The 21470-nt window shown below is 34.5% G+C and overlaps 1 protein-coding gene and 1 long non-coding RNA gene across 2 annotated transcripts in view; one reads left to right on the forward strand and one right to left on the reverse strand.

The window, feature by feature from the left end:
- The window catches only part of LOC135835231 (uncharacterized), a 69498-nt gene extending 66677 nt beyond the window's left edge, over positions 1 to 2821 (forward strand). The window contains exon 2 of the long non-coding RNA XR_010556842.1: positions 1400 to 2821. This is a non-coding gene — a long non-coding RNA (uncharacterized LOC135835231). The remainder of the gene's footprint in view (positions 1 to 1399) is intronic.
- Positions 2514 to 15438, reverse strand: VGAT (vesicular GABA transporter). The gene is made up of 2 exons (XM_065349397.1): positions 14753 to 15438; positions 2514 to 8489 (listed from the first exon to the last, which is right to left on the reverse strand). Exons 1-2 carry the CDS (start codon positions 15197 to 15199, stop codon positions 7305 to 7307), a joined length of 1632 nt encoding a protein of 543 aa, XP_065205469.1. The 5' UTR covers positions 15200 to 15438; the 3' UTR covers positions 2514 to 7304.
- Positions 15439 to 21470: the final 6032 nt, after the last annotated feature.

A 21470-nucleotide genomic window follows, 5' to 3' on the forward strand; every position in this document is an offset into this window, starting at 1 on the left:
TAATTTTGCCTTCGTTTTCATAATATAATCACCACACATTACACATCACGATAAGTTTCCAGAAAATGACTCCTAATTTCGATTTCTCATGCCTAAAAATCTGGTTTTGCCTTCTCCTTGAAAAAATTCTGACTATGCCACTGTATTTTATTTTTGCTCTTCGAGAAGCTTAATTTTACCCCCCCCCCCACCCCACCCCACCCAAAAAAATGAGACGGCGAAATTGTTTGGTTCTGACTTAGTTCTGACCCAATTATCCCCCTCCAAGGAAAAATCCTGGCACCGGTACTGTTTCCCTTTACTACACTATTTACGCATTTTTACAACGAAAATTTACGTACTTCATCACATGCGTCCTACCGATTGTGTCTAATACATAGCTTTATTCAAGAACAAAGCTGAAGATTATCAATTTTCCTCGTCTATTATCGTAATTTTTCGTAAAAGTTCATCGTTGTCGTAACTCGCAAATGAATTACCTTTTAATCACGTTGTATTTCAATAAAGATTGAAAAGAGGAACAATAAATTCTGTCATGAGCTAGGGAAAACCGAGTTCGCAAAGAATTTTCGCAGCCTTCTCATTTTTTCTAATAGGAAAATTTTTCGAAAATCAAAGTCAGCGAAAAATGAAGCATACTTTGGTAAATCTTTCTTCTTGATTCAAATCAAAATCAAAATCGAATGTCAATGCATTTATCTTACCATTGATTTGAATATTCTACTAATTTTTTTTTGAGTTTGCGTCTATAGTACGCATGCATAGAGATGTGCAGGGTGAAAAGTGAAAAGTACTTTTCTTTCAATGAAAAGTTGAAAAGGAAAGTTCCTACTTTTCATTTCACTTTTCAGTTTTCACTATAAAAAAAAGCGAGTGACCAATCAATTTACTCATCAAAAAACACATGACCCTCATTTATGAAGTCAAATATCATGTTTCATTCTCTCCACTCCTCTACCTTCGCAATTCAGCACCCATATATGGGCGCTGTTTTTAAAAACAGAAGAGCCCAAAAATGTTAAAGGCTCTAGAAAGGCTCAAAACTACCACTTTTCGATCAAGTAGGTGAAAAAATATGATTTTTTTGTGTGTTTTAGATAGGCAAAAAATACATCAATTTGAAGCTTGTACGGAGAGCTTAAAAATGAGACACACGACTTACTTTTCACTTTTTATTTCACTAAAATTACTTTTCTGAAAAGTGCACATCCCTACACATACATTGAAATTGCATCCATTATGTAATTGAAAAATTTTCTTCTTTAAAATTTTCTTCATACGCATCCATTATGCAATACGAAATTTTTCAATCTATTTGTATTTTCAATACTGTTTTAGTGCGTACATCACGCTATTATTACCATAGAATAATTTAATTTATTGTTGTCTTTCCCTTAAGGAATATTGTAAATTTTTTCGAACGAGCGATACCAACATCAATTTTTACATTGACGAAAATTGAGATGAGCCAACGATGACAGATTTCAATGATGACGAATAGGAATATGATTTGTAACGACGATTTCAACAACGATATCAACGATTTATAAAAAATCAACTTATTATACCTATGACATGTTTTGTTTTTTGTCATTATGACATGTAATATTTTGCAAATTTTCTGTGATCTTGTAAATGCATTCTATATCGATGTAAATTTTTTCTAATGTATTTCTATGTAAATTTCCTTCGTGTATATTTTGTTCAATTTGCATGTGATTTAAAAGTTCTCTGTATACATATTTTTTCAATTGTTCATGGAAATCCCAGTACACCAAGTGGGATTAAGGTACGATTGTCGATTATGCGTGTTTTTCTCTATTTTTTATGTAGGTACCTTGTTTCTTTATTATGCAAATTGTTATGTTTTCATGTGTTGTGAATTGTAAATTATTCGTCTTTTTGCAAATTGAAATAATGTGTAAAATGCTGGGAAAGTCGCAAAAATCACATTTACCGCGATGAAGCGATGGTCTCACGATCTTTTGAACTTTATAAAAATGTTACAAATACTCAAGTGGGATAATTCTATCTGTTTGTCGTTTGTCTTCACTTAGTTTTTGCTCGTTTCTCGATGGAACACTACTCGATAGTGTCTAGTTATTCGATTTTCCAAAATCGTTCAAACATTCACTTATTGAGTAGGATGTTTTGACTCGGGGACAGTTCAAACTTACGTGATTTCAGACAAATTGGGTTCAAAATTGGAAATTTTTTCGATTAATGCGGTACTATTCCTATTATGGGTATCGCTTATGGCAAAAAATCGATAAATCGAAGTAACCCCGAGAACAGCCACATAAGATGACCAAATTTTAAAAAATGGAGGACCAAAAACCCTCCTCCAGAGGCCAGAGTACCTCTTATGGGGTTTGGCGAATGCCCCCCGTGCTTGAAAATTTTATATTCATCTAGTTTTCATTCCTTTGCCTATACAAATAAAATGTCGTGATGGTTCAAAATTCAACCAAATTCATCGGTAGGTATTTAAAGAGGTAGAATCAAAAACAAGGCTTCGATCAAGTTATCGTGTATTTATTTCATGAAATTATTTCATCACGAATATATACTGTGCTACATTAATAACATAATGTAAAAAAAGAAGCAAAAATTATACATTATAAGTTACCATGATAACAAAATTTATGTTTATTAAGAATAAAATAAGGTAATAATAAATGGAAGACGAGTTAAATGACTGTAGAAAATATTTTGGAAGACACTGTAATTTATCCTCATGATATAGGTATTTTATAAAATTATTCATCTCGAATGATAATTTATGAACAGAATAGAACACAATAAAACATTAATCACGTGAGTGTGTGAATTTTTGTACTTGAATATCGTTGTTTTTAAATATTTTATCGATGGAAGTAAAGTAGATCCTAATTTTCATATTTTTTCGGGTCTACTTACGAATGCAAATCTACGCAACAAACAACAGGTATTGAATTGTAAAAATAATTAATTTTATATTCATGATTTTCGATCTCGAATCGAAGTAAATTTTATTTATTGTTTATTTTCACGAGAGTACAGTACAAAAAAAATTTCCAAATGAAAGTTCTTTTTGATTTGAAAACTAACTTTTCTTTTCATCTTTTTTGTGATTATTACGCCTTTTGCAATCAGGTAGAATAATATACATTTTTCAGAAAGGCAAAATAAAAATTCTTTCTTTCTATCACATAGTTTGTGTCTTACAAATTTTGTAAATTTACTCGAAAAATGTTATTCTGTTTTAAAGGTATTTACCTAGAGCATGTATGTACTTGGATTTTTCGTTCTTTTTTCGTTTTTTTTTTCTTTTACATAAAAAAATATACTTAATAATCAACAATGAAGAATTTCAATTATCCACTACAACAACGGAGTATACAGTTAATAGGTAGGTAGTATAATAATAAATAAGTACTTATAATTTAAAAACAAAAAAAAAGAAATTGAAATGTTTTTAAAATTTTCTACTGAATGATATAAAATAACTCCGAATTTTATCAGTCATTTTGAAATTGATGAACAATTTTAAAAAAATAATATAAACAAATTATCTATGTATTAAATGCATAAATTCAGCACGTAATAAAATCACGATTAAGCGATAATTAAATTAAAATACAGAATACTGCAAGGTAAAATGTAAAAATAATACAATGAAAATAAAGACTCATCGTCAATATTGTATAATTTGGAAGACTTCGATACACGATTAAAAATAAGTATTGTAAGGAAGACGTAATTACTTATTAGATTCTATCACTAATTATTTTTCGACAACGTCGTATTGTATTATATATATATTATAAAGATCAACAATGTAAAAACTATAGATAGGTACGTGTAATATTCCGAAACGCCGCATCATTTCGTTAGTAACAAATTTGCCCTTAGGTATGCAAGATTTTCAAAATGGTCATCACATCACATAATTGAAATTAGTTATAGGAAGTGTAATTTTATTGCATGATGGTATAGGTGAGCATGATTATTGATTTTTAAAATAGAAATAAAAACAAAGAATAAAAAAACCGGATTCAATTTAAATTCCAGATGCGCCAATAGGCATTACAAAATATCGAATAGGTAGGTAGGTACCCAATATATTGCACATACTTATGGGTATGATAATATAAATGATTTCCTTGGCTGTTTTTGAAATACTAACTCGTTCGATTTTCAAATAAAAATTTTTTCATGCAGGTTAATACCTATATAAATACATCGAATTAAAAATAGGTATTATCATTAATTGACACTCGAGCGAATAGAAATCGACGTGTAGATAATATTGTTTTCAACTTTGATAACTTAAAGAGTTAGAAATTAGAATTACTACTAAATAAATATAAAAAATAGGTGGGTCTAGGTAAATAATTGATGATCCCAAATGTAAATTCATAAACATTTTGAATTTATTCAAAAAGTCAAAGTGTCAATTAAAACATAAAAATTTTGATGATGTGTTGTGAGAGAAATTTGAGCAAACATTTCTGTAGTGTAATATCCAAATTGAAATAATGCAGAGATTCGCATCCAACGGATTTCTCGTCTACTGCAACCCTTCCATCAAGATCACAAGGTCTTCAATGGTGAGTCGAGTTAGAGGTAAGTTGGAATATCATTCCGAGATGAAAATAACTAACTTTTTAATTTTATTGAAAAATTCGTTAGTTCATGACTAATTTTCAGACTAATGAGCAAACCAGGTCTGTATCCATCATTTTGGATTCCCCCCCCCCATTTTAAAAGGCTAGGAACTCTTTTTCGAATTACCAATAAATCTATCTACTGATTTTTTCTCATTTCATAATTCCCAGAAAAAAAATCAAAATAATCATTGAAAAAATAACATACATATTTGAGTTTGAAATGAGTTTTCTATAAAGTTGAATGATAAGACTCTTATTTAAGGGACACCCAGCAGGAAAATTAAGTAAAAAGGTGGATTAATGATATCATCAGCAACGCAGAAACGCTGAATTTTGACGAGTAGTGACGCATCCTGAATGAGTTAACAAGGGAACCGCTTGAGGTGTCACACTCCGATTTGAACGGAACCGTGATTTTTGGAAAGAGCATAGTCTAAAACCCCCAAGACCAAATTTTCAGCTGCCCAAGTTCATTTTTCGATTTTTGGCGAATTTTTGAAAATTCAAAATTGACTGTTTTTGGCGATTTATGCTTTTTTTAAAAAAGTATACGAACTTGATCAGTAAAAACGGTCAAAATAAGTCCCAAAACTAATATTGATTACCCAAATCCAAATTTTACTATTTCCAGCCATTCTGGAGCCTCCAGCGCGATTTTTCAATTTCTCCAGAATTTTGAATTCTCTCCAGAAGGCGTGAATATGCAGTTGGGCAGCTAAAAATCGAGTTGTATATTATACTCGACTTGCTTAACGAGTTTATCTACATTTGAGCCAATTTTGGGAGTGACACCTCAAAAGTGGTTTTTTGACCAGCTTTTTTCAAAATTAAAAAATCAAAAAATTCCCGTTTTTGTGGAAATTTTTGAAATTCACGCGAATCGCTGTATTTTATCCAAAACTAACCCATCAAATCAAAATTTCACAATTTCCCGCCATTCTGGAGCCTCCAGCGCGATTTTTCAATTTCTCCAGAATTTTGAATTTGCTTCAGAATGCGTGAATATGCAGTTGGGCAGTTAAAAATCGAGTTGTGTATCATACTCGACCTGTTCAACGAGTTTATCTACATTTGAGCCGATTTTGAGAGTGATACCTCAAGAGTGGTTTTTTGACCAGCTATTTTCAAAATTAAAAAATCCAAAAAATCCAAAAATAACCGTTTGTGAGGAAATGTTTGAAATTTACGCGAATCGCTGTATTTCTTCAAGAACTAACCCCCGGAGCGCAAATTCTACCATTTCCAGCCGTTTTGGAGCGAGAGTGACACCTCAAAAAACCACTCTTGAGGTGTCACTCTCAAAATCGGCTCAAATGTGGATAAACTCGTTAAACAGGTCGAGTGTAATATACAACTCGATTTTTAGCTGTCTAACTTCATATTCACGCCTTCTGGAGCAAATTCAAAATTCTGGAGAAATTGAAAAATCGCGCTGGAGGCTCCAGAATGGCGGGAAATTGTGAAATTTGGATTTGGAGGGTTAGTTTTGGATAAAATACAGCGATTCGCGTAAATTTCAAAAATTTCCACACAAACGGGAAACTTTTGATTTTTTGGATTTTTTGATTTTGAAAAAAGCTGGTCAAAAAACCACTTATGAGGTTTTACTCTCAAAATCGGCTCAAATGTGCATAAACTCGTTAAACAGATCGAGTGTAATATACAACTCGATTTTTAGCTGCCCAACTTCATATTCACGCCTTCTTTAGCATATTCAAAATTCTGGAGAAATTGAAAAATCTGCCTGGAGGCTCCAGAATGGCTGGAAATGGTAAAATTTGGATTTGGGTAATTAGTATTAGTTTTTGGATTTATTTTGACCATTTTTACTGATCAAGTACGTACTTTTTTTAAAAAAAGCAGAAATCGCCAAAAACAGCCAATTTTGAATTTTCAAAAATTCGCCAAAAATCGAAAAATGAACTTGGGCAGCTGAAAATTTGGTTTTGAAGGTTTTGGACTATGCTCTTTCCATAAATCGCGGTCCCGTTCAAATCGGAGTGTGACACCTCAAGAGGTTCCCTTGTGAGTAATAAACCAAGTGGTTTAGAGCCATCTAAACTCACCCTCAATCTAGACACAGACCTGGTGAACGCTCATGTGTGTATTAATTATGTTTTATAAGCATGCTTTTCACACTTTTTTACACGGAGCACATCAACTAGATTATCTTTTGCCTTATAACTTTCGTTTATGACTCATTCTATAAAATTTTCAAAAGGTTCACAAATACATTCAACATACTTATTTCTATGTTAACTACATACTACAAGTAGGTAGGTAAATATAGTACCTACATTACGGTTTTTAACTTTTGAAAAAAAAAATTGCATACAGAATTATAAAGTAGCTGAGTCAGTCTGTTATGAAAGATGAGATTTGCTTTCCAGCTCAATTCAGTTACAGGATCCTTATCAACGTTTTAGTTTAATTTCAAAATAGGTATCTATTGTTTTTGCTTGATATGAATTGCTGATTTGATACACAAAAGCGGATTTCTAAACAATTATCGTTAATTTCAGCTACTTTCAACTACTCCGAACATTTTGAATAAAGGGTGAGAGGGAAGTATGATATATACAGTCAACATAATTCCTTAAGTAGGTATATACAATACGTACGACGACCACTATAATAGTAATAATATAGGTTTTAAAATGGAAGACCAATTTCGAAAGCTTCGATCATAGCGGATCCGGAATCGTATACGCCGATGATACCGAACAGAAAACCCAAAGAAATAACAAAACAATCAAAAATCACAGTTTTCCATTGTAACGAATTACCTTTTAACTTCAAATGGAAATAGCACGGCCAAATGAACGATAACATGGTGCCGGTGAAACTGCCAATGAATCCCATCAAAATAGCGAAATGCGGAATGGACACGGCCATTAAAACGGTACCAACGATGACTGCGAGTTTGAACGCCAATCCCCATATTTTCAAGTCGCCGTCTAGATACCATATGGATGGGAATTTCGTTTCCGGCTGTCCTTTGAAGAAGTTTTTCTCGAGTATTTCGCAGGCAGCGTAATACGGTAACGGATACGATAACAACGCTTTGATGAACAGGAAGAAGTTGACCATACCTTTGAATCCGGGAGAATGTAAGTTATTAGTGATCACTTGTTGAGTATCGTTTTGAAACGTTAAAAAGCAAATGTAACCGAACAGCGATTTAAAAACGGCGGCCGCGATATGGCTCCAATCCAGCATCCAGTCGAATTTCGATCTATCTACCATGTTGCCTTCTAAAGTAGGCAGGAAAATTTGCGACGTGTAGCTGAACACAATTACGCCCAAAGAGATGGGGAAATTTTTCGTGTCTATGTGAAATTTCACCTTGCTCCAGCCCCAGTCTGGTAACTCCAGCAGGCAGTAACCCAAGATAACGGCGTTTATGACCAAATGAGACATGGTGCACCAGAAGCTTAGCAACGATACGTGATGCAGTGATTTTACGAAACCCAAAGGTAGCAGGAACAAACCGGTGATGAACATCCAACTTCGACCATCTATGAAACCATCTGGAAACGTACCAATCATCAGATCGCCGCAGACTACGATGTAAAGTATGCAAGTCATTAGTAGTTCGATCATTTGAGCCACGTTTACAGCTCTGGCTCCCCAAACAGGTCCGAAACATTCGCTGGCTATGCTGACGTATGAGTCGCGTACTCTGACACGTTGACCGTTGTTTAGGTCGATCTCGTAAAGGCATTCGATCAGGATTTTACCGGTGTAGCAGCATATGTAAGCGATTCCCACCATTGCGAATATCGCCCAGTATCCTCCGCGTAAGACGGCGAATGGCAGCGAGACGATGAACATTCCCTGAAAAGGAGAAATTCGCATTAGATATCTAAATTTGTAAAGAGAATTCTCGAGAAATCTGCATACATTCGCTCAAGAAATGTGTAATCTAACTACCTACCAAATAATTCAGAGACAGAAGTGACTTTGCCTTAAAAAAATTAGATAATCAATAAAAATTTAAAAAAAGTAAAATAAATCCAGGCTAATAAAGATAGAACCAATCACAATAATACGCCGAACTTGGAAAATCATTTGTTGCGCATTCACGGCAAACTGGGTATGCAAATTTATTAACATGTTGGCTAACTCCGCATCAACTTGAACCAAAGGCAAAAATGTAGTCAAGTTATTCGATCTCAGTTTTTGTTGATGTATTCTCTTTTCAATGGTTTAATAGAATCATTATTCATTACCATCATTTTTGTCTCAATCTTTTTAAAAAGGTAGCGAAGAAAGGGTATAGCCCAAGTGATTCTTCATTCACTTTCAATTTATGGCAAAACTGTCTACCTTTGAAAACTCATACATATCTTGAAATTGGATTAACTCTGAAAAAATCTGTTTGCAGGGCTTGAAAATGAATATACATATTATTTTTTGGAGATTTGAAATCAGTAGGTATTGGTGGATAGTTAAAATTTGAAAGATTTGATATTGATATTCAACATTTCATAATATTATGTAAATACGAAAGTTGAGAACTGCCATTTTAAAATGTGAAAAAAATATCTACTTGTACATTGAAAAGACTATTTCCCTTATTCTTTTATCAACAGATTAATTTTCAAAATGTAATCTTAATACCCCTGAGAGAGAAAAGGTCCACAATTTTTGATCACAATTCACTATGACTCCAACAAGAGATGTATCGCAACCAGCAGAAATTTTTTTCAACTATATATACCTACTGAGCTACTCGAAAGAGCATGAAAAAAAGTTTCGGATAGGTACCTAGAAGTACATTTTTCAATTTCTGAAATGTAGGTGAATTTTTGAAAATCAAATCTGAGTCAAAAGTGAGGTAAAATCAAAATTTCACCAAATTGATCTAGAAAGCTGAAATTTGACACGTGCTTTATTTTTTAATCCTCGAATCTAGATATTGGAAACCATTTCAAACGGTGCTGAGTATTTTTGAAGTCTCCAGCAGCTATTTCAGGAAGTTGAAATTTCCACAAAATTTTACCCAATAAAGTTGAGAAGCTAAAATTGACTAGGTAAGTATACCTTAATTTCAACACGCTGAGTTCATTGATGGTGGTTTCAAACCGGCGTTTTAAAGCCATCAGACATGTTTGAAAAGTTCCGGATTTATGAAAATTGAAATAGAAATTACCTAACCAAGGGTCATTTTAAATGTCAAATCGTTAATCACCTTTTGACTCGAGGTTCTTCGACTTTGCTCAAATTTGAGAGAAAATCTGTTTGCGGTGTATTAAAAGGTGCCTAATTAAGATTACTTTCAAAACAATTCTCCAAAAAATTTCAAAAGTCAAATTTGAGCTTTTTTTGAAAGCTCAATTTTCAAAAGTTTTTCAAATTTTGGAGCTATAGTTTAAAAATTTCAAAAAAAATCCATAAAGCATACATTTTTGGTGATGGAATTTGCAAAACTATGGGAAGAGGGGTATGGAGCCCCAAAATTTTGGTCAAAATGTAAAAAAAATGTAAGAGTAGGGTAAATACGCCAGTAGTTGACACCTTTATTCTCAGAATCCTTATATATTAAAAGATGTTTGAAGGAAAACCTTGATAGAGTCCGCCAGCCTCTTCTACTGAACCGATTTCAACGAATTTTTTTTTAAAACGTTCCTTTTGACGTGTAGATATGTCATCAAGAAAAAAAAATCGAAAATTTTGAAATTAAGGGCCGAAAAAATTGAAAAAACACGTTTTCTATTGTGTTTAAACAATAGAATTTCGAGTAAAAACCTTGATAGAATCCGCCAGCCTTTTCTATCGAACCGATTTTGACAATTTTTTTTTTCAAACGTTCCTTTTGACGTGTAGATATGTCATCAAGAAAAAAAATCGAAAATTTTCAAATTAAGGGCTGAAAAAATTGAAAAAACACTTCCTCTATTGTGTATAAATGCACGTATCGTATTACAATGCACACCGACAACAATACACTCAGAACGTTGCTATATGGGCGTGTTTACAGTGTAGGGGTGTTGAAGAGGGAATGATGTTATGTTGTGTTGCGAGTTACATTCATTGCTATAGTATTTTATTTTTTCAAAACTGGAATGTGATATCTGTTAAACTAATAAGGAGAGGAGGTTCTACACTTGAGATCATTTTTGAGTTAGGATTTTATTTCAACAGCACACATTTAAATGTTCAGTGGAACATTGTTTGTAAAAAAGTTAAAGTGAAGATGGGGAAGGGAGAATTTTCTCAAAGAGAGGGCAAAACCAGATTTTTAGATATGAAAAATCGAAATTAGTGGTTATGTTATGGAAACCCTTCGTAATGTATGATAATTTGTATGGAAATGAAGGTGCAATTACTGCTCAAGTGAAGTGAGAGCGAAAATTTGTTGAAAAAAATGGGTCGAAAAAACGGTTTATTATTGCGTGCATTATTTTTAATTTTCACTCGCGGGGGGGGGGGGTGGCTCAAGTCACGTCCCTCCCTTAGCTAAGCCACCACTGGTAGGGTTTCTATACTTGGGATACAAATTTGACTGTCCTATGTACCTCAAATTTTCATTTAATAGGATTGAATTACTCCAGCATACTCACTACCTACTCATTTTATGCCATCATTTTACAAGAATTTCAAACATTTTTCTACCCAATTTTACATGTTATAGAATTTCAGAAATTTTACTCCTAAAAAATGATGATAATTATCAAGTCAGTAAGTAGTTATACCAGAGTAATTCAACACCCCAAGTATAAATCTGAAGTGAATAGATAGATTTTTCGAGGAAAAAAATTTCGTTAATTCATTGTAGAAATTGATAGAAATATTGTTCAAACTTGAATTTTTTCTCTTGAAAAATTTGATTTTTTAAACATTGTACTTTAGAACCAGAGTAGAATTTGCTATTGACACATTTCAGCTGATTTGCATTTAGGAGCAGGGTCATGAGTTGAGTTGTCAAAAAAGCAAGCCCCGAAGGGGCGAGAGGCCTGAGCGAAGCGAGGGCCAGGGCGAGCAGCACGAGCGAAGCGAGTGCGCGAGCTGGGGGGTGAGGTCGCGGAGCGACCTAGGGGGCGAAGCCCCCTAGTTATGAAAAAAAAAAATTTCTCTCAGACATTTGATTTTTTAAAAAAAGTTATTCTCGCATAGGTATCATGGGCCCATCCTTCCCCCACGTTATGGCCAAAATTTCATTGAAAACTATTCATACCATACGACGATATGATTTTTTGAAAAATGGTCCAAAATTTGCCAGTGATTGACACCCACATTCTAAAAATGCACAGATTTGGATAATGACTGGTAAAAAATTCAGATCTCTATGAAATATAAAATAGGTAATTTGTATGTACTTATTTTTTCAACTCTGTTCCAAAAAATCATGCGAATAAATGATGATGAGAAAAACACAACAAGTTTTCGACGAAAAGGTAGAAACTCATGGTCAACTATGAGCAAGATAGGTACTTGTACATAGTTTGGCACTATCACTGTTACCACAACACTTACGTAAATGAAAAAATAGCAAAAGTGTAAATTACGGGGGGGGGGGTGTGTCAATTACCGGCATATTTACTTGTGTGACATTTCGTTCTATTTTTTTTTTTCGAGATCGCTGGGTATACGAATATCAACTCGCTTTACAAACAGCAAAACGATTTAAATTACTTACAGCGAAATTTTTGATTGCTTCTCTCAAAATGTTGGTTGACTAAGTAAAGTTATGTACTTTCATTTTGAATTTTCCAAAATCCAAAAAGCCTCGTTTCTCGCAAAAAATTCCAAAAAACTCTCACCCCCCCCTCTAAATATCGAGTCTCGCTTTTTGGCAGAAATTGAATGAATGGATTTTTTATTTAAGGACGCTTTCCAAAAAGTTTCACTCTTTTCCAAAAATTGTCCTCTTTTTTTAACCAGAAATTACTAAAAAAAACTTTTTCTTGGGCTAAAACTGCCAAAAGTCTCCCATTTTTGTCAGAAATTGCAAATTTTTTAATCTGTTGCTCAAAAGTCAAAATCACCATAAAATCTCGAATTTTTTAATAGGTAAATTAATATTTAGAGCTGATATACATTTTTTATGCAGAAATATGATGAAAATACTTATGCAATATTTTATGCAGTTTATTCACCCAAAATATGCAAAAAATATGCACAAATTTCAGTTTGAGAGACAAATTCCTGAAAAAGATTTTTCAAGCTAAAAACATGAAAACTGTTATTTCAAAACAAAATGAACCCAGTGATGAAAAAATACTTTTAAAAAAATAAATAAACAGACAAAACAAGTCATTTATAAATTCATAGGTAAATTATTCCGGGAAAAAATTTTCTTAATGACATTTAGCGGTGTTGCCAATTTTGTGAACAAAAAAAGTCTTAAAAATCTTAATTTTTGCAAAATTTTCTCTTAATATGCAAAAAAAAATGCCAGAAAATTCTCAAATCTTCATACAGAAATATGCAGGGGTTTCCCTAAAATATGCTAAAATATGTAATTTGACCTGAAATATGCAAAATATGCAAAATATGCAAAATAATGGGCTCATTTGTCAAGAAATTTCATGATTCGTGGAGATCTTATCAAATATGCAATTTTTCTGGTCCATAGAAAAATAAAACAAAGCATAAAAATCCCAGCTCTAATAATGCGCAAAATCAACTTTTTTTCATCAAAAAATTGCGAGAAAGTGTCACTATTTTGGCACTAATTGCCAAAAAGTCCTACTTTTCGTTAAAATTGTACCTATATACCTAATACAATAGTTTCTATCGAGTTTCATTAAAAACAAAAAGTTCTAGCTTTTTCGGTACTTTTTTTCTAAATTAAAATGTTTTTCACAAATTTTGTCACTTTTTTGTTTATTAACTTATTTTTTCGAACAGTTTTGGTTATTAAATTAGTCAAGTACTTTTTTGAGGAAAAAAGTGGTACCTAGACGAGGAGCTCTGAAATCATATGTTACATTTTTTTGGGAATTTGCAACAATGTTTGGTGGTTTATGGCCAACTTATGTAATAAACCTCGAGTCGCATGATTTTTTCAATTTCCTGGAAATTGGGGGTGAGGTGCCAGAAGAGGAGGGTGGGGCGTTGGGGGGTCGAATCGAAAAAATCGAGCTGATATTTTGTATTCAGCGACCCCGCAAACGTGTGAACCGATATGTCAAACAATATCTTATAATTTTTTTAATTTTGTTCAAAATTTTGGGGGACTCGTACCCCCCTCCTCTTCCTCACCTGCTCATGGTTTTGAGAATCCCATCGCCAAAAGTGAACGCAGTTTTATAAATATGGTGAAAACATTTTCAATTTGTTTGTGCAAACGAAAGGAAGAATTTTCAAATAATTTAGGTCTATTCTTGATGCATTTTTTCATCAAATTATTACACCATTTTATTTAGATTCGTTAAAGTAAAATTAAAATTCTAGAAATGATGAGAAGTAAAGTGGCGTTTTTTATAGGTGGTAAGCATTTGCTCAAAATTTCTGTTTCAGGGAAAAATCTGCGACTGTTTCTTAATAATTTTCATTAATTTAATAAGCACAAAAATCGAAAGATCACTTTTCGAATAAGATAGGTAGGTACCTAATGTAGGTATCTTTGTTTTAGTTTATCCATTTCGCCGGAGCAGATGATAAAAAAAGGCTCGAATGTTACCTACCTATACCTATTTGTTTTACAAGTGAGAAAAGAGGGTCGATAAAGTTGTCATGTTTCCTGCCCTACGGTAAGAGTTTTCGATTTTTCGTCCTTCTAGCAAGAAATTTTTCCTTCTTCCATTTTGGTTATAGTTTGTTGAATTGTAGGAGTGGCAAATTATTTTTTGTCCTTGGGAAGAAACTTTTGTTATGATAAAAGTTTTGTTCGACTTTTCGTATAAATTAGGGTAAAAATAGGGAGGGGAAAATTTTGAACCTCATATTTTTGAACCATCAACATGATTTTCCTCGTTATTATTATTTTTTTCAATAATTAAAACATCAGAAAAATGAAAATTTGAAACGATGACGTAATTCGACCAACTCATCTCCTATATAAGCTTATTCAGATCTCTCTCTTCTATACCTACTTGAAAATGACTGATGAAAAATTTCGTTAAATGGCGACGATTATTCGATCAACTCACCTGGATAGCATTAGTAACATTCCAAGCAGCTTGCCATTCGTTAATTTTATGCCTGCTTTTGAACTCGCCGCATTCGTCGCCAAAATCTTGGCTTTCTTCGAAACTACCCGGAGCGATGGAGAATTTCTGAGGTCCTGATCTCTGATATGGTTGCCCATCGTAGTCGATCTTATTAGCGACATTTTCGCCTTCTATCTCGTCGTAAGACGTGTTACTTTCGAATATGCCCGAGTATCCGCTTTGTGGTTTTTTATTCTGAGTAAATCGCGTCTGTTCGGCGGTGGCGGCGGCGTTATCATTTTGGGGTTGATTTTTATCATTACCAGTTGCTTTTTTCAATATCTCCAAGCAAGGGCTATCTTCAGGCACGATTGATTTGGCTGTTTCGCGTACCACATTTACAACAGCGCTAAATGGAGGTAGATAAAATCTGCCGAATTGAGCCATCGAACGCGAGGTTACATGCTAAACACGTATCGAATACTTTTCGCCTTCGTCGCTACGTTCATCTTTTTTGGAAATTTATATAGGTAAATTAAACACGCGTACGTTTTAGATATAAAAATTACTTACTTAATAGATAAAAAATAAAACAAAAAACAAAAACAACACGAGTAAAAAAAAACCTTAAAATAATGGAAGACCGATAAAGAAATGGTTATAGCTTACTATAGAGTAAGATAAAACTAAAGAGGATGCTGAAACACTCCGGATCAATTTTGGAAGCGCATGCTGGGCTGGTTCAAGCGCCAGCGCCGCGTTTTAACTTTTAAACCTATCCAGCTCATTCATTTTGCGCTGACAAAACGATGTATTTTTCTCTATTTCACGCTTAATTTCATTGATATTATTTTATTCGTATGTGAAACTGGGGAAATAACCTGAAGAACGTCGATACGAGTATATGGTGCGAAATTCGTACATAGATGGGCATTTATTTCGATCGTGTTTTATTTGCATTTCCAAGTTGAAATTTATAGCTGAATAATACACATCTGTATTTTTTTTTGACATTACCTTCGTATAAATTATTAAAAATTTTAATTAGAAAAATACCTACAAATTTTAAAATAATTCATGTTCTAGAATTTGATGTTTTTATAGGTACCTACTCGATTAATTTCAAGATGTCTACCTGAATTGATTACGATTTGCATTCGTAAAAATTTCTCATCGTCAGTTTTCATTTCAAGTGCCTAACTTAACAACCAAATTACATAATAGGAACCTATCTTGATCTTGTAAACCATGAATCAATTTAGTAAATTGCTGAATAAATGATGAATCAGAATGACTCAATCAGAATGACTCACATCGATGCAGAATTTCAGTCTCATCTACCCAATTGAGACGGTATAATTGTGGTGTTGAGTGGAGGCTTAACTAAATAGGTACCTACCTATTTAAAGTATCTAACCACTCGTCGGTCGTCGTCGCTTCTACAATTTCAACGAATATAAAATTCTTAAGCGCAGAGATAAAACCTCTTGGGGATAGGGTCATGTATGGAAAAAAAAGTTTTCATATGTATACGATAATGGTATAATACACCTCAAAGAGCATATTCCATTGAAAATTTCCGTCTGCTGTGTAAAAACATGTGAAAGATGGCGTAACTTGAGAAGTTGCTACCCCTGAAATTTCTATTTGGACCTTTCCATTTATCTAGGTCATCGCTCGTAGGCAATAATTATTGATTTTTCAGTCGTTTGCTGTATAATGCCGCGCCACTTTGTTAAAACGTGGCGAAAAACATTGTTGAATAATTCGTCGGTGGCGTGTAAACGCGAAAAGGTACCACCGAACAGAACGCGGCCTACATTAAGATTGAACACTTTACGCTCCAACTATGGCGCATTCGAATGCTCATGTCTCGATAATCTAGTTCTAATGACCCCCGTCATGTCTTTATCCTTGGTGTAGCTTTTCTTAAAAACAAACCCCCGATTTTGGTACAGGAGTATAGGTACAACCGTTTGCATTAACAAATACGAAAGCGTGACATTTTGCTCGAGGGTGTTTGAATTTAGATGTACCATATCTTTTACTTATACAAAAGGGTTACCTGTATACCTATATGTAGGTAGGTACTTGTGTAGGTGTAGGGTAACACCCGCACTTTGCTTCGCGACTTCTGCATTTAAATACCTTGAATAATGTTTTATACGTAATACACGAAGGCGTTAGGAGGGAGATGAATCAAAGATATCTAATCGAAATGAATTTTAAATTAATCCAATTCATTCGAAGGGTTCAAGTTCAGCTCATAAATAAACAGAAATGATCCTCGGAAAACTGCATGTATTTTTAAACGCAAAACAACATTGTCAACTCACGTCAATAAATCAAGGGAGCTAGGGTGAGATTTTTTCGGACCATTAAAATCATTAAAATCACCCAAAATTCGTGAAATTATGGTAAAATTTTCGTAAAAAGCGAGGAAGTGTATATAAAATGCATTGAAATGACCTAAAACCGTTTGAACACAGCCTTAAGATCACCTGAAAATGATAGAATTCCAAGGAAAGTTACTCAAAAGGAATTAAAAAATGTTGAAAACGCGTCAGGATGGCATAGAAACGCTCAAACAACACATTGAAATGACTAAAATTTACCAAAAAAGAACATTCACCTGACTTTTCTTTAAATAAAAATTTTTTACGAACGAATTGATTCACTTTGCACTTTCTTTGAAACATTTGAGTAAATAAATTGATTGATTTCTTGGTGAATCATTCGATTGATTTGTAAGTAAATCGTTCGCGAACGAGTTGATCAATAGTTACTAAATCATTCCCGAACGAATTGATTCGTATAAGTGACTCGTTCGCGAACGAATCGATCCGTACAAGTGACTCGTTCGCGAACTATTCGATTCGTACAAGTGACTCGTTCGCGAACGAATTGATCCGTGATTCCGTAAAAGTGACTCGTTTACGAACGAATCGATCCGTACAAGTGACTCGTTCGCGAACGAATCGATTCGTACAAGTGACTCGTTCGCGAACGAATCGATTCGTACAAGTGACTCGTTCGCGAACGAATTGATCCGTGATTCCGTAAAAGTGACTCGTTTACGAACGAATCAAACCATCGATTCGTACAAGTGACTCGTTCGCGAACTATTCGATTCGTACAAGTGACTCGTTCGCGAACGAATCGATTCGTACAAGTGACTCGTTCGCGAACGAATCGATTCGTACAAGTGACTCGTTCGCGAACGAATCGATTCGTACAAGTGACTCGTTCGCGAACGAATCGATTCGTACAAGTGACTCGTTCGCGAACGAATCGATTCGTACAAGTGACTCGTTTACGAACGAATCGATCCGTACAAGTGACTCGTTCGCGGACGAATCGATTCGTACAAGTGACTAGTTCGCGAACTATTCGATTCGTACAAGTGACTCGTTCGCGAACGAATTGATCCGTGATTCCGTATAAGTGACTCGTTTACAAACGAATCAAACCATCGATTCGTACAAGTGACTCGTTCGTGAACGAATCGATTCGTACAAGTGACTCGTTCGCGAACGAATCGATTCGTACAAGTGACTCGTTCGCGAACGAATCGATTCGTACAAGTGACTCGTTCGCGAACGAATCGATTCGTACAAGTGACTCGTTCGCGAAGGAATCGATCCGTACAAGTGACTCGTTCGCGAAGGAATCGATCCGTACAAGTGACTCTTTCGCGAAGGAATTAATTCATAAATTAAAGAATTGATCAAATCGTTGGCGTTTGGTGAATGGTTATTTCAAAAAATTGGTCAATTCGTTCGTGAATGATTCATCAAAAATGGAGGGTCGTAATCGTATTAGTACTTTGATAAGAATCGTGCAGGCCTAGCGAGATTTCAAATTTGATCAAAATTGGTTCAGCCGTTTTCTAGATATGTAATGACTAATGAGTTTTTAAAAAATGTCGAAAAAAAATGTTGCCGCTCGATAAACTTGGAAGCTTTGAGCTTTTGAAACTTGATGATGATGGTGAAATGTCGCGGCTTGTAACCTAGTTGTGAAATTTCAAATTTGATCAAAATCGGTTCTGCATGTTCTTCCTGAGAAATTCAATTTTTAATGAATTTTGTGCATAGTCACCCCATGAAAATTTCAAAAAGTTCAATTTTGTTTGCGATTACGCGCGAAAGCTGCGAACTTTTGGATCATGGTGAAAGTCCGACATCATAGAAATGGTGATGGACTTGCGATAGGTACTTCAAGTTTCATAAAAATTGGTTCAGTCGTTCATCGAGGTAATCATTTTTAAGTGAAAAATGTCCGAAAAAAATGTTGTCGCTCGATAAACTTGGAAGCTTTGAACTTTTGAAACACGATGATGATGAAGAAATGTCTGGCTAGTAAGTAGCCAAGGGGCAAAATTTTTAATTTGATCAAAATCGGTTATTAAATTGAATTTTGAATGAATTTTTGTGCAAATTCACCTCAAAAGTTGTTTTTTTTTCAAAATTACAGAAAACTCCTTTTCATAATGGTTAAAATTTTGAGAAAGTGTATTTTTTCGCAAAATAAATATCTTGCCTTTTTTTGAAAAAAAAAAATCGAAAAAAATCAAGTTTTTATTTACATACCTATTAAAAAATAAATCTTACTTTTTTCGCCAAAGTAGAGAATAATTCTACTTTTCTGTTGAAAATATCCATTTTTTTTAAAAATCAAAATTGCCAAAAAAAGCTGTTGTTTTTAACGTAATTGCAAACAAATTTTTTTTTGGCCATTTCCAGAAAGACTTGCTTTATTTTATCGCAAATCTGGTTTTGTCAAAATTACCGAGCAACCTGTTTTTTTTTTAAATCAGACCTTATGCTTGAAAATTGTTGAATTTTGCTGAAAGCACCAGATGGGCTTGATTCGGTGACTTTTGAAAGTACCTACTTGTGTAGAAAGCTGAGTGATTTTCTGTAAAAAAAAAAAAAAAAAAGGTCCCCTTCCAAAGGAAAGTTTTAATTCATGAACCAAGCCTGAGTTTTGTGCTGTAATGCTGAGACCTTCCACAACCTGACATTCTGTTTTGGTCAGATGAGTCGGTAATATGGACGCGAGTCATAAACTAAAATTTTATCTGATCACGTCCAATGTATCCAGAACAGGTTTTGTAGCTTATTGACTTGTCCGTCCGGCGTCCAGCCTCCCAAGGTCGTCTGTCTGCTTTCCTGTCGAGCCTCTTGAGATCATTTTGACCTGTCTGTCTGGCCTCTTGAGGTCACTGATCTACCTGTCTAGTCTCTAATTGTCGTCTGTCTGCTTGTCGAGCCTCTTGTGGATGTCCGCGTGCCTGTATGGCTTCCCAAGATCGTCTGTCTGCTTGTGTGTTGTGTTAAGGTCATTGACTCGTCTGTTCAGTTTTTCGAGGTCGTGTCCGTCTGTATAGCATCATTGAGGTCACAGACCTACTTGTCCAGTCTCTCATAGTCGTCTGTCTGACTTCTCAAGGTCGTTTCTGGCCTCTGAAGGTCATTGACCCACCTGACTAGTTTCTCGTAGATGTCTATCTGCCTGTCTGGCCGCTCAAGGTTGTCTGTGCGCCTGTCTAGCTTCCCATTATTGCCTGTCTAATTGTCTGTCCTCTTAAGGTCATTTACACACTTGTCTGACTTTTAAGGTCCTTGAACCGTCGCCGGTCTGGTCAGTGGCCTATCAATGGTTGTCTTTCTGTCTGGCTGGCCTATTAAGGTCATTGACCCATCTGTCTGGTCTCTCAAGATCATTGACTTACCTGTCTAGACTCTCAAGGTCGTTTGTCTGCCTACTTGAGGTCATTGACCCGTCTATCTGGTCTCCTAAGGTCTCTTATGGTCGTCTATCTTGCAGTAATGATTTTCTACTCGTTAGCATCACTGAATTAAAGGGTTTCAAGGTCACGTTACATCATATATCTACCTATCTGAATTAATTTAATTTCCCGATGTTGCTTTCAATGTTGCAAAGACCTCTTTCAGTTTTGGTCTTCGGCAAAAATTGAACAATTCTCATTCTCTTTTGGGACTTTCGTGGTAAAATATTTCACTCTATATTCTATCTGCTTCCTTCCCGCAACGGCTCAAAACTTCAATGTTTGTCAAAAATTTTCGCAAGGCATATTTGTCAATTTTACGTACCTAACTAAACTTCTCAGTCCGTCCTATAATTTTTATAGAATTCAAAAAGAAGTATATTCGTAACCCCTTCAACTTGTGCAGACGTTGGTTATGAGGACATTCTGGAAATTTTTTCATCATAAATAATTCACCTAAGAAAAGTGAAAAACTCACTTGGTGACTTCTGATGAATCTGTCACCAAGAAGTCACCAGAAATCACCAAGCAGTCGGCTATGAGGACATTCTGGTGAAGTGGTGATTTTTTTACTAACAATTCGCCATAAAAAGACGAAAAACCCACTGGGTGATTTCTGGTGAATCTGTCACCAAGGAATCACCAGCCATTCAAAAAAACTTTCAGGGTACTTAGAACATTCTGGTGATTTTTTCATCACAAATTCACCTGAAAAAAGGTCAAAAACTCACTCGGTGACTTTTGGTGAATCTGTCACCAAGGAGTCACCAGACATTCATGAAAAGTTTCTAGGGTTATGAGGACATTCTGGTGATTTTTTGACCAACAAATCGCCATAAAACTACAAATAACCCACTTGGTGACTTCTGGTGAATCTGTCACCAAGAAGTTACCAGAATTCACCAAGGAGTCACCAGACATTCA

Source organism: Planococcus citri, chromosome 2 (genome assembly GCF_950023065.1).
Source record: "Planococcus citri chromosome 2, ihPlaCitr1.1, whole genome shotgun sequence".
Taxonomy (NCBI): Eukaryota; Metazoa; Arthropoda; class Insecta; order Hemiptera; family Pseudococcidae; genus Planococcus; species Planococcus citri.

Bases quoted from the DNA above. Each gene is read 5' to 3' on its own strand.
- VGAT (XM_065349397.1), bottom strand. From the start codon at position 15,199: ATGGCTCAATTCGGCAGATTTTATCTACCTCCATTTAGCGCTGTTGTA. The intron at 8,490-14,752 runs GTGAGTTGATCG...TCTCCTTTTCAG, and splicing joins ATGTTACTAATGCTATCCAG to GGAATGTTCATCGTCTCGCT.